Source organism: Eleginops maclovinus, chromosome 8, assembly GCF_036324505.1.
Source record: "Eleginops maclovinus isolate JMC-PN-2008 ecotype Puerto Natales chromosome 8, JC_Emac_rtc_rv5, whole genome shotgun sequence".
Taxonomy (NCBI): domain Eukaryota; kingdom Metazoa; phylum Chordata; class Actinopteri; order Perciformes; family Eleginopidae; genus Eleginops; species Eleginops maclovinus.
Window position 1 is genome coordinate 1250920 of NC_086356.1, and position 12442 is coordinate 1263361.

The 12442-nt window shown below is 40.3% G+C and overlaps 1 protein-coding gene across 4 annotated transcripts in view; it reads right to left on the bottom strand.

The window, feature by feature from the left end:
- Positions 1-6382: 6382 nt before the first annotated feature.
- The window catches only part of LOC134868496 (myocyte-specific enhancer factor 2C-like), a 23622-nt gene continuing 17562 nt past the window's right edge, over positions 6383-12442 (bottom strand). For all 4 annotated transcript variants that reach the window (XM_063889678.1, XM_063889680.1, XM_063889679.1 and 1 more), the window contains 4 exons: positions 12112-12272; positions 11017-11146; positions 10579-10702; positions 6383-10153 (listed from right to left, as the gene is read on the bottom strand). In XM_063889678.1, coding sequence (XP_063745748.1) covers positions 9817-10153; positions 10579-10702; positions 11017-11146; positions 12112-12272 — 752 coding nt within the window. In that variant the 3' untranslated portion in view covers positions 6383-9816. The remainder of the gene's footprint in view (positions 10154-10578; positions 10703-11016; positions 11147-12111; positions 12273-12442) is intronic.

The following is a 12442-nucleotide window of genomic DNA, read 5'->3' on the forward strand; positions in this document are numbered from 1 at the left end:
TCGTTTCTAGTGTTTTTTATTCATGCACATTTTCACAAATCTGCAGAAGTCCCGGGTTTCTGCAGATTGAGAGTCTGGCAGTGGAAAAAATAGACTTTCCTCAGATGTAACAGGTCATTATGTTACATCAAAAATAAATACAGCAGTTCTTAAAGTTTTTCTTTTATATTATTTAGCATTTTAGTTTATCTTTATTTGACAATTAACACAAATGTATTATATTTGTATATTTATTTTAATTTATGGATCTTTTTACCGCATGTTCTTACTTTGACTTCTTATATTTATTAATATTTGTATTTTATTTAATATCTATTGCACACTTTTTTTCATCTTTTACTCGACATTTTGCTTTGAATTCTACTTTATTAAATCTGTATTGTATATCCTAATTGAACTGTTTATTTTTGTAAACCTTTTCTTAACTTGTATTTTATTGCAGATCTTTTTTTATTTCCTGAAATGGAGCAACCGTCACAAAACCCAAATTTCCTGGGATAAAAGAATATATAAATATACTGAATCTGATTTTAGTGATAGTCCGTGCATCCATGGCTACTCTGCTAACAGGAAGTGCTAATTGCTAATGAAGCCACTGTGCTAACCTGGAAACAAGAAATTCAGAAAAAAAAGAAAGAGGATCAAGTTGGGACCCGTAGGCTCAGCGAATCCATGAGAGACTTTACAGCGTCACACTCTGTAAATCCTGTCTACACACACTCTCATTGTGTGTGTGTGTGTGTGTGTGTGTGTGTGTGTGTGTGTGTGTGTGTGTGTGTGTGTGTGTGTGTGTGTGTTCTGCAGCAGCTGTTTCTTTATCCTCTCCTGACTGCCTGCTGCTCCAGATGTAAAACTCACGAGAGCTGCTGACCCAATTCCCCTCCAAACGACAACAGGCTACTTCATATCTTTACATAAAACAACACAGAGGAAAGAAAACACACACACACACACACACACACACACACACACACACACACACACACACACACACACACACACACACAGCTGCTGTATTTAGATCCAGAAGTGTGTGTGTGTTTGTAGGTTAAACAGGGTGAGGGACGGTTCAGGTAATCTTGAACACCTCATCGGCACTATAAATCTTATCGAGGTTCTGGGGGGTTGGACTACAGAGCCTATTAAGCAGTGGAGGATAATGCTGCTATAAATGTCTCGCTTTTATGTTGCGATGGGGAAAGTACGGTGGCCCACAGGTGCCAACACTGGTCCAGACCTCTTCCATCAGGAGGAACGTGCTGCAGCTTCAGAAAAGATGCAGATACAGAAACACAAATCAGAACTCTTGAAGAAACATCTGCAGCAGCTCTGGATCCTCAGCGTCCCCCAGCACTCCGGTCCCAGCTGTGTGCATCTCTCTTAAGTGTCCCCTGGTCTCCAGCTGTGTGCGTCTCTCTTCAGTGTCCCCTGGTCTCCAGCTGTGTGCGTCTCTCTTTAGTGTCCCCTGGTCTCCAGCTGTTTGCGTCTCTCTTTAGTGTCCCCTGGTCTCCAGCTGTGTGCGTCTCTCTTTAGTGTCCCCTGGTCTCCAGCTGTGTGCGTCTCTCTTTAGTGTCCCCTGGTCTCCAGCTGTGTGCGTCTCTCTTTAGTGTCCCCTGGTCTCCAGCTGTGTGCGTCTCTCTTTAGTGTCCCCTGGTCTCCAGCTGTGTGCGTCTCTCTTTAGTGTCCCCTGGTCTCCAGCTGTGTGCGTCTCTCTTTAGTGTCCCCTGGTCTCCAGCTGTGTGCGTCTCTCTTTAGTGTCCCCTGGTCTCCAGCTGTGTGCGTCTCTCTTTAGTGTCCCCTGGTCTCCGTTGTGTTTGGTTTCTGCAGCTTTCAGTAAACTGCTCATGTTTCCTCTGCTGAATGTTCTCTAGACGCTGCATGTGTTGAAGAGCTGCTGCAGATGTTCCTGTGTGAGTTCTGAATGGCAGTGACAGCTGTACATGGAGTCAGATATTTGTGCAAAGTGAATACTTTAACTTCTGATTCTTGAAGTACATCGAACGTATAACAAGTAAAATTATGTCCCCCACCTAAAAACACAAGTTTTGTCCCCCACCTAAAAACACAAGTTTTAGGTGGGGGACAAAATCAATTATACTTTTCGAAATTCCCAATTTAAACAGGGCCAATTTAAAATGGACAACGAGCCGCCGTTGGCACCTGGGCCGTAGTTTGGACACACTTTTTCACATTTCTAGATATACTATACTTTTGATGTTCTTCATCAAGATATTCTATGATTTAATCCTCATTTTTTAAGTTCCTTTTCTTCAACAAGCTATCATTAAACGTTCACAAATGTTTTCCACAGGTCCCTCTGTGACTTTTTTCTAAATATTTTGCCTCAAGCCGTAGCTGTGAAGTTGTCAAGGACACGCTGAGAGCCGGCCTGCAGAGTAGGCTACTTCCATATCTGTGTGTGTGTGTGTGTGTGTGTGTGTGTGTGTGTGTGTGTGTGTGTGTGTGTGTGTGTGTGTGTGTGTGTGTGTGTGTGTGTGTGTGTGTGTGTGTGTGTGTGTGTGTGTGTGCATGCATTTCTCTGATGTATGTGCAACTTAAACACACCGAGGCTCTCGTAAATATATCCCACACATGTAACAAGTTTCAGTGTGACGGGGACCATGTGAAGATCTACCAAGTACAAGTACCAATCTACACAGCTCTTTTTTTTTGCAACATGAGAAGGTCTTTTAGAAACATGATACCTTTCTGTGTGTGTGTGTGCGTGCGTGTGTGTGTGTGTGTGTGTTTGCGTGTGTGTGTGTGTGTCTGTCTGTCTGTCTGTCTTTCTCTCTGCAGCCAGTTCAAACCAGTTTGTATTTATCAGCAGGACAGACGCAGCCTGTATGGCAGAAGCCAAAACATTGTTCATGTGACCTCTGCTGGGTGTGTGTGTGTGTGTGTGTGTGTGTGTGTGTGTGTGTGTGTGTGTGTGTGTGTGTGTGTGTGCGTGTGTGTGTGTACGTATGTGTGTGTGTGTGCAGGAGCTTTCTGTTCTTGGTATGCAAAGGGTGTTGTGTAATTAATAGTCAAGGTAAAACTCACAGTCACAGTCACAGTTACAGAGCCCTTGTCTTTTATTGTACTGTAAATATATTATGTAAACACATATTTTACTCAGTATTTAGTAGAGCCCACTTTCCAAATGAATTCAGTCAATTAAAACAAATCTTAATTGATTTAAAATCCCAATAACTCATTTGCATAACCAGCTTTATATTTCCCCTTATTATAATCAATCTGAAGCTCCTGTTTATGGATGAGCTGCAAACCCTTATAGAGTAAAGTAAACCCTCCGGAGAGCTGGGACATTTTAAAACATATTCAATTATAACTAACCTCCATTTGATTGCTTTTGCTAACTCATAACTTAACTTATGAGGCAATTAACCTCCAGTGAGGGGCCCAGACCTTCCTGTATTTTCTGCATGTGGCCCTCGGTGAATCAGTTTGGACCCCTCTGTATTAAAGGACTGTGTCGTCATGCAGTTTCTCTGAGAGCATGCAGGAGTGTCTTCGCCCTTTCTGTTGGCATCCCGCTCATCTGCACCTGGCCGGTCCTCAGACGGCCAGAAATAAACCGTGTGCATTCACATCAGAGGAAGCTGTGATCGGGATTTATGAGCTGTTTGTCATCCAAAACCTCTGCAAGAAATCTGTCACCACAGTGAGGAGGAAACACAGAACTCACAGATTTAACATCTCATATCTTTAATGATGGGAAATAAAAAAGGTGGGATTGAAGAGAAGGGATGAGGAGGAATGTGGAAACCAAGGTAAGGGTTGTGCTTTAGCAAGTGGCGCTCCCTACTGGCAGCCTGCACACACAGCATGATGCAGGAATACCAGAAGTCCTTTATTAGTCCCACAGCGGGGACATGTGCCTTTGTTGCAGCAAAAGTGACCGAGACATGATGAAGAGGATGGGGATTATTGCTCAGTGCTTCAGGAGAAGAGTGTTGATCTCAACAGTCCGCTGCAGGAGGGAGGACCCGCGGTATCTCCGCGAGACAGCGAGGGTGTGGACAGGGTGTCCTGGAGGCGGGGGGACACGTTGTCCAGCAGCGAGGACTGGAATAGGTGTCATGTGCTTTAGTGTGTGTGTGTGTGTGTGTGTGTGTGTGTGTGTGTGTGTGTGTGTGTGTGTGTGTGTGTGTGTGTGTGTGTGTGTGTGTGTGTGTGTGTGTGTGTGTGTGTGTGTTAGGGTTAGATCTGAGTACTTTTACTTTAACTCAAAGTCAAAGTCCACTTTATTGTCAAAGTTTCCACATTTGTTATACAGAAAATTGAAATACCGTTTCTGGCAGTCCCACAGTGTGAATATAAACAACAACATACATTATAAAGGGGAAGTAATATATACATATGTTAGACAGTAACAAGTACAAGATCTGAGTACTTCAACTTTTACTCAAGTACAAGATATGAGTACTTCTACTTTTACTCAAGTACAAGATCTGAGTACTTCTACTTTTACTCAAGTACAAGATCTGAGTACTTCTACTTTTACTCAAGTACAAGATATGAGTACTTCTACTTTTACTCAAGTACAAGATCTGAGTACTTCTACTTTTACTCAAGTACAAGATCTGAGTACTTCTACTTTACTCAAGTACAAGATCTGAGTACTTCTACTTTACTCAAGTACAAGATCTGAGTACTTCTACTTTTACTCAAGTACAAGATCTGAGTACTTCTACTTTTACTCAAGCACAAGACCTGAGTACTTCTACTTTTACTTGAGTACAAGATCTGAGTACTTCTACTTTTACTCAAGTACAAAATCTGAGTACTTCTACTTTTACTTGAGTACAGTATCTGAGTACTTCTACTTTACTCAAGTACAGTATCTGAGTACTTCTACTTTTACTCGAGTACAAGATCTGAGTACTTCTACTTTTACTCGAGTACAAAATCTGAGTACTTCTACTTTTACTCGAGTACAAGATCTGAGTACTTCTACTTTTACTCAAGTACAAAATCTGAGTACTTCTACTTTACTCAAGTACAGGACCTGAATACTTCTACTTTTACTCGAGTACAAGATCTGAGTACTTCTACTTTTACTCGAGTACAGGACCTGAGTACTTCCACTTTACTCAAGTACAGGATCTGAGTACTTCTACTTTTACTCGAGTACAGGATCTGAGTACTTCTACTTTTACTCGAGTACAGGACCTGAGTACTTCCACTTTACTCAAGTACAAGATCTGAGTACTTCTACTTTTACTCGAGTACAGGACCTGAGTACTTGTACTTTGACTCGAGTACAGGATCTGAGTACTTCTACTTTTACTCGAGTACAAGATCTGAGTACTTCTACTTTGACTCGAGTACAGGACCTGAGTACTTCTACTTTGACTCGAGTACAGGACCTGAGTACTTCTACTTTGACTCGAGTACAGGACCTGAGTACTTCTACTTTGACTCGAGTACAGGACCTGAGTACTTCTACTTTGACTCGAGTACAAGACCTGAGTACTTCTACTTTGACTCGAGTACAGGACCTGAGTACTTCTACTTTACTCAAGTACAAGATCTGAGTACTTCTACTTTTACTCGAGTACAGGACCTGAGTACTTGTACTTTGACTCGAGTACAGGATCTGAGTACTTCTACTTTTACTCGAGTACAGGATCTGAGTACTTCTACTTTTACTCGAGTACAGGACCTGAGTACTTCCACTTTACTCAAGTACAAGATCTGAGTACTTCTACTTTTACTCGAGTACAGGACCTGAGTACTTGTACTTTGACTCGAGTACAGGATCTGAGTACTTCTACTTTTACTCGAGTACAAGATCTGAGTACTTCTACTTTGACTCGAGTACAGGACCTGAGTACTTGTACTTTGACTCGAGTACAGGATCTGAGTACTTCTACTTTGACTCGAGTACAGGACCTGAGTACTTCTACTTTGACTCGAGTACAGGACCTGAGTACTTCTACTTTGACTCGAGTACAGGACCTGAGTACTTCTACTTTGACTCGAGTACAGGACCTGAGTACTTCTACTTTGACTCGAGTACAGGACCTGAGTACTTCTACTTTGACTCGAGTACAGGACCTGAGTACTTGTACTTTGACTCGAGTACAAGATCTGAGTACTTCTACTTTGACTCGAGTACAGGACCTGAGTACTTGTACTTTGACTCGAGTACAGGACCTGAGTACTTCTACTTTGACTCGAGTACAGGATCTGAGTACTTCTACTTTGACTCGAGTACAGGACCTGAGTACTTCTACTTCTACCAGATCTGAATTTTTCCACCACTGCTGTACTGCTATTTCTCTCAGACGTTTCCCCTGCTACTTGTCCACATGCATCCCGTTTTTGAATCCAAACATAATGAAGCTGAAACGAACAGAAACCACACGGACACTTCTGTCACAGAGCCTGCTTTATTTCAGATTTTCTTTTCTGCAAAATACAAATACTAGCACGTTTCTGAGTGAGGGAGTCGCTGTACAGGATCTGATTTTCTGAGAAACATTGTCTCCAAGTGGCGACAAAGGCCAGCTTATGCCGCTAACAATCTCTGTAGAATATAATATTTACCTTGTGGTTATTAGAAGTAAAGAGGATAGGGCCCAGAGGACATTCAAGGGCGTCAAATACAGCATGTCATCGGGGCATTTGAGTCCAGGCAGGAGATATCACACCACACACACTTTGGATCTGAGGCCCAGCGACAGCAGAAAGGGAAGCAGTGCAGGAGACAGCTCCTCTCCAACACACTGTGCAGTTTGTAACTAAACGGCAGCTTCTTTGTTCTTGTTTTTAAACTAACGCAGATTCTATTTTCGTCGACTGGATTTACAGCAGCTGGGGCACAAACAGACAGACTGCAGCCGAGGGTCCAAGCTCCAAATATACAGTTTTTAAACCAAAATATTCAAATGTGAACAAACCCTCAGCGTCCTCTCTTATCAAACACAGACATCATGGATATCAAATACACTCTGCGGACTCTTATTGTGGCGGTTTATGAGACTATTCTGGCTCTTATTGTGGCGGGACGGTTTGAGATACAAGGCACAAACTATTCAAAATGTCCACAAAGTCCTTGTAAAGTTACAAAAACACAGAGGTGGGAAGTACCTACATACATTTACTCAATCATGTACTTAGTTGAGGTACTTGTACTCCTACTCTATACATTTCAGATAGAAATATACATTTTTATGTATTTTTAATTAAAAATAAAGCTTCTAACATTTAGAATAAATCAAACAAAGGACTATTTGTTGTACTTTTACCTCAGTAAATGATCCCAGTACTTCTCACCCCTGTAAATACTGCATGTTTAATAATCCCCACAAAGTCATTTAATCCAAATATTTCTGAATGTTCAATAAACGCGCGCCCATCTGCTTTTTTTACATTTTTATATTAAAGTTATCTTATCTTAAATAGAGCTGCAGACATCCAAGAATATCAATTTGATATAATAAAGAATTCAAAAAAACATAACACTGAATAAACTCTGTGCAGCGGAGCATCGCTGTCCTGTTGGGTACGGCTTTTAGGAGGGCTAAGCTAACGGCTAACCGCTAGCAGCTAACGGCTAACGGCTAACCACTAGCAGCTAACGGCTAACCGCTAGCAGCTAACGGCTAACGGCTAGCAGCTAACGGCTAGCTCTCTCTGTGCATAACAAGGCCATGAGTGAAGCTTCACTCAAGTTTGGATGAGATTAGTCTTTTAAATTTACATAAAACCCCAGATGTTTGTCGGTTTTATCGGAAAATAACGCAGGTTTTGTTGTATGGAAGCAAATAAAGGCCCAAAAAAAAGGATTTCTTTTTTAAAGGCTAATTGTGAAATGTGAAATCACTCATTAATGCTTTAATAACAAATACATCTAAAGCATTTAAACACATATTTTATTTTCACAGGTAAAGTGTATTGTACTGAGCAAAACAGGGCCTCTTTGATTCGTATAATTAATGTCTAAAGCTTATTTGAGGAGAGGGCTTTTGGTTTGGTGTTTTTTTTATTATAATACACAACTGAAATCCTTGTAGCACTTTTTTGCTTCCATACATCTGTTTATCTGGATTGCAATTCGCTTAAAAATCACATTTGTTTTCTAAGACAGCTCTGAAAAGTGTTCACTAACTCTGAGAAGCGTTTTCACATCAAGTGAAACTCTGTTCTATGCAACCTGTTGCAAAATACTTCCTACCGCTCACACTAAAACCTCCCCTTCACCGTCAACCACCTTTCATCTCATTCAGCTTCTCCATCTTCCTCTACTTCCTCTTCCTCTCTTTTTTCGCTCCTCTTTTCCCTCGTCATATTTAAATGTGCTAAAATATGTTGAACCTGCAACACGGCGTTCCCGCTCATGCGTGATTTAAAACTGAGTACCAGACTTCTTCACTTTGTTCTTGTTAGTTTGCATACATGTTGCACATAGCGAGATGTGCATGTAGTATATATGTATTTACTTATAATAATACCCCCCCCCCCCCCCCAACACAACCCGAACCCTCGAACACACACACAAAACAAGCGATACATGTACACGACAAACTGTCATGACCAAATCCTGGAGGAGTATTTATCAAACTGCTAAAAAAGGAAGCTTCTGGAATAATATTTTCAAAATAAAAGCCCTCTGAATTATACACACTATTATTCGAGTGTCATTTAAACATTTGGTATTTATTTTGTATCATTAAAATCACTTTTCTTTGCAGGATAACAGACATGATGAATATCTATTTGCAGACAAAAGAGTAAAGCTATATTTATTAAAATGAGTATTTATTTCTTTATTTTTTAAACTTTTCTTTCAATTCTTTTTGATTTTTTTATTACATATTTGTCAAAATCCTCTGAGACAAAATATGACTTGTAATATGTTTTATGACATGTTATTTTAAACATTAAAATAACATGTTTTTCTCTTCTTTTACTCATGAATAGTGCAGAAGGGAACTATACTGGATTGGTTAGCTCACCAGCTCTGTTGTGATTGGTCAACCACTCAGGGAGGTCCCGCCCCTTAGCCTATCACGTAGCTAGGCAGGCAATTTCTCTCAGAATAACTGAGTTCAGTCAGGATTTTATCCAAAACGTTGCATATGCAGAGGTAATCAGACGCTGTTATGTAATGTATATATTTGCAGCTTTAAGTAGAAGAAAGGTTTTTAAATATAAGTTGAATTTTTAATTTTTAGTGAAAATCTTTGTCCAATTTGAGTGAATCTTAACAGTTTGATAAATACTCTCCAGATGTTCCAGCACCACTGTATTCCCTCTCGTGTACAGCTACAGTCAATAAAGACCCCCCCCCCCCATCCCCTCACGTACATGTTACACATATAAGCACACCCACTCAGCACATATTAATAATAATAATAATAATAATAATAATAATAATAACAACAACACTATAAGGTAACGTCACTGCCCTCCCTCTAGGGGGACCAGGTGCCATCAAGAGTACGCCTGTGTGGGACAGAGTGGGACATGTAACTGGGATGCACAGAGGTAGTTCAGATTCCAATGTTTATGAGAGTAGGGGTCTCCAGCAAAAAGAAACTGCTAATGCTAATTTAGATATGTTAGATAATTAGCACAATTAGCATGTGTTGCATCAATGAGCATTAATTACCAATAATTCACCTTAACTTCTTCCATTGCTGTGTGTGTTTAAATGAGTTTCCCAGTTCAGAGAGCTGGGAAACTGGAAACGAGAGTAAAAAGCCACGTTTTGGACGATCAATCAAATGCTGGACGAGTGATAGACACTCAGTGCAGTCCCACACAGAGCCGGACACCTGGTCACCCTACCTGCCGCCCCCATCATGTGGCCCACCCCTCAGAGAGCCTCATGCGTTTGACGGAGGGGCTGTGGCGCTCTTCCGAGCCGGGAGGGGGCAGCAGGAAGTTGCCGTGGTGATCGTCACGCTCCTCGCTGCCCTCGTACGAGCTGCCGCACGAGGAGGCGCTGTCGCCGGGCGGAGATCGGCCCGAGACGGAGTACGAGGACACGCATCCTCCTCCTCCTCCTCCTCCTCCTCCTCCTCCGACCATCAGGCCGCTCAGCATCCGGTCCCGGGGGGGGGAGGCCGGCTCAGACTTGATGTGGAGGTTCGGGTGAGGAGAGGAGAGGTTCAGGTTGGAGGTCTGACACAGGTTCCTGCAGGGGGGGGGGGATTATATAAGATTCACTTTATTATCCAAAACTTTAGTTTTGTGTGAAAGTGAAATGTTTAAAAATAAAAATAAAATATAGACTTTAAACGGGTCTGTGATTCTCTGTCTTATTCCAAGGGAAATTGGATTTTGTGATAAAAGATTTAATAATTAAAAATATAATTTAAAAAGTATAAATTAATGTCAAAGATAAAATAAATATTTATATAAAATAAAACAATAAGGTCCAAATGTATTTATAATAAAATAAGAAATTAAAGCAAAAAACAGTTTAATAAATGCGTTAAATATATTTCTAAAAACATAAAATAATCCAAATCAACATTAAAGTATTTTTTAAATAACGTATTATTGAAATCTTTCAAACCTACAAACAGAAATGAGATTTGATGTGTTTCTGTCTCTCACCCCATGTGACCGAGTGCAGAGTGCTGCAGGTTCTGGATCTGCTGCTGCTGCCAGGAAGACACCGAGCCCAGACCAGAACCTCCGAACCCGGACAGAGAGGAGAGGTCGCTGCTCAGGGAGAACTCTGAGGGGAGATAATTCAAGGTACTCTCATGCAACTACTCCAATATATTGTACTTTTTACCACAATACATGTCTGACTTTCAGATTATAATCTGTTGTACTTTTACAGTTCAGAGAAAACTAGAAAGTTAAAAAGAACAAACTAAAATAAATGTCAGTTTGCCCAAAAAACAAGAGATCGTATTAAAATATATATATAATCAATCATGCAATTAAAAAACATCCTGAGCTTTTGACTGCCATACAGTCATTTGTTTATAGTAAACCTTGTGAAAAATATACAGTATGCTTAAAGGCTTTCCCTGCAGTGCTCACCTGTGCCATATGCGGAGGAGAGGGAGGACGGATACCCCCCCATCACCTGTCCAGGTAGAGAGGGAGCAGAGAGAGAGAGGGCTGGGGAGGAGAGAGACTGGGCCGATTGGGAGTGGTTTATCCTCTGGTTCTGTGCAGAGAGACAACACAAATATATAATTATAATAGATATAGAACAGATATATATTCCTGTGTATCTTTATACTTCTACAAGATAATTATATGCGAGTTCTTTCACGATTTCCTGAGAACATTTCTCTCATAATTTCCCCTAATTTTTCACATTTCTGGGCCTTTTTTCAGACTTTATTTCTGTGATTTTAGGAATAATATTTAGTTTTCTGAGACATTTTTAAATATTCCATCAGAAATGTTTTCACTTGAATCTCAAACATTTTCTGTAACTTTTGAACAAATCTTTCTAAACATTTAAAGTACTTTAAGGAGATAATTCAGATGTGTTTTTTGAAAGATTCTCGGATAAGTCATATATTTGGGGATCCTTTTTCTCCACATATTTAACATCCACATATTTTTAGATTTCTTTCCCAAAAAATTCAGGTGTTGAATGGGTATTTTTTTATTAGTTCTCAGAAGAATTTCCTAAACTTTTCAACATATTTTTCTAAACATTTCTCATATTCTTTGGATTTTTCTTCAAATATTTTATGAACAAGGTTTCCCTAAAAATCAGATGTTAAATGGGTATTTTTTAATTATTATTCAGAACATTTTCGGACACTTTTCAGAACTGCAGCAGATTATCTACATCCTGTATTTACTGTTTGGTATTTTAATCTGTAGCAATGCATCATACGTTTGTTTCTCAGACACGTCAACAATCCTGAACCGACAGTAAATTAACCCAGTCTACACTTTTTATTAGCTACTGTAGTTTATATACACATACATATATACTGTATATATGTATGTGTATATAAATACTGTATATATGCTCTTGTGTATTTCAGTTTGACTCACCAGCATGAGATCAAAGTCCTCACACTGCAGCATGAAGCACAGACTACAGTCACTGCAGCTCTACAGACACATCATAGTAATGACAGTAAACAGGGGGGGGGGGGCAGCACTCACAATGTTGGGCATGTTGCTGCACTTGTTGGGGGGCATCAGGGTCCGCAGGTCGGGCTTACGACTCATGTTCATGTGGGGGGGGCTCTTATCGTGCATGTTCTTATTAAGACCGCCCTGAGAGAGCAGGCCGGGGGAGGGGCAGTGGGAGCTGTAGCCGTTCCCTGCAGAGACACACAGGATTACAATGAGCCAAAATAAATTGTAATAAATAATAATAAGATAAAATATTTATAATGATGATAATAAATAGATCAAATAAACCAGATTAAAAAACACATTTAAATCAACAAAGGATTTAAAAATAATACATTAAAGAAAGAATGTGATAAAA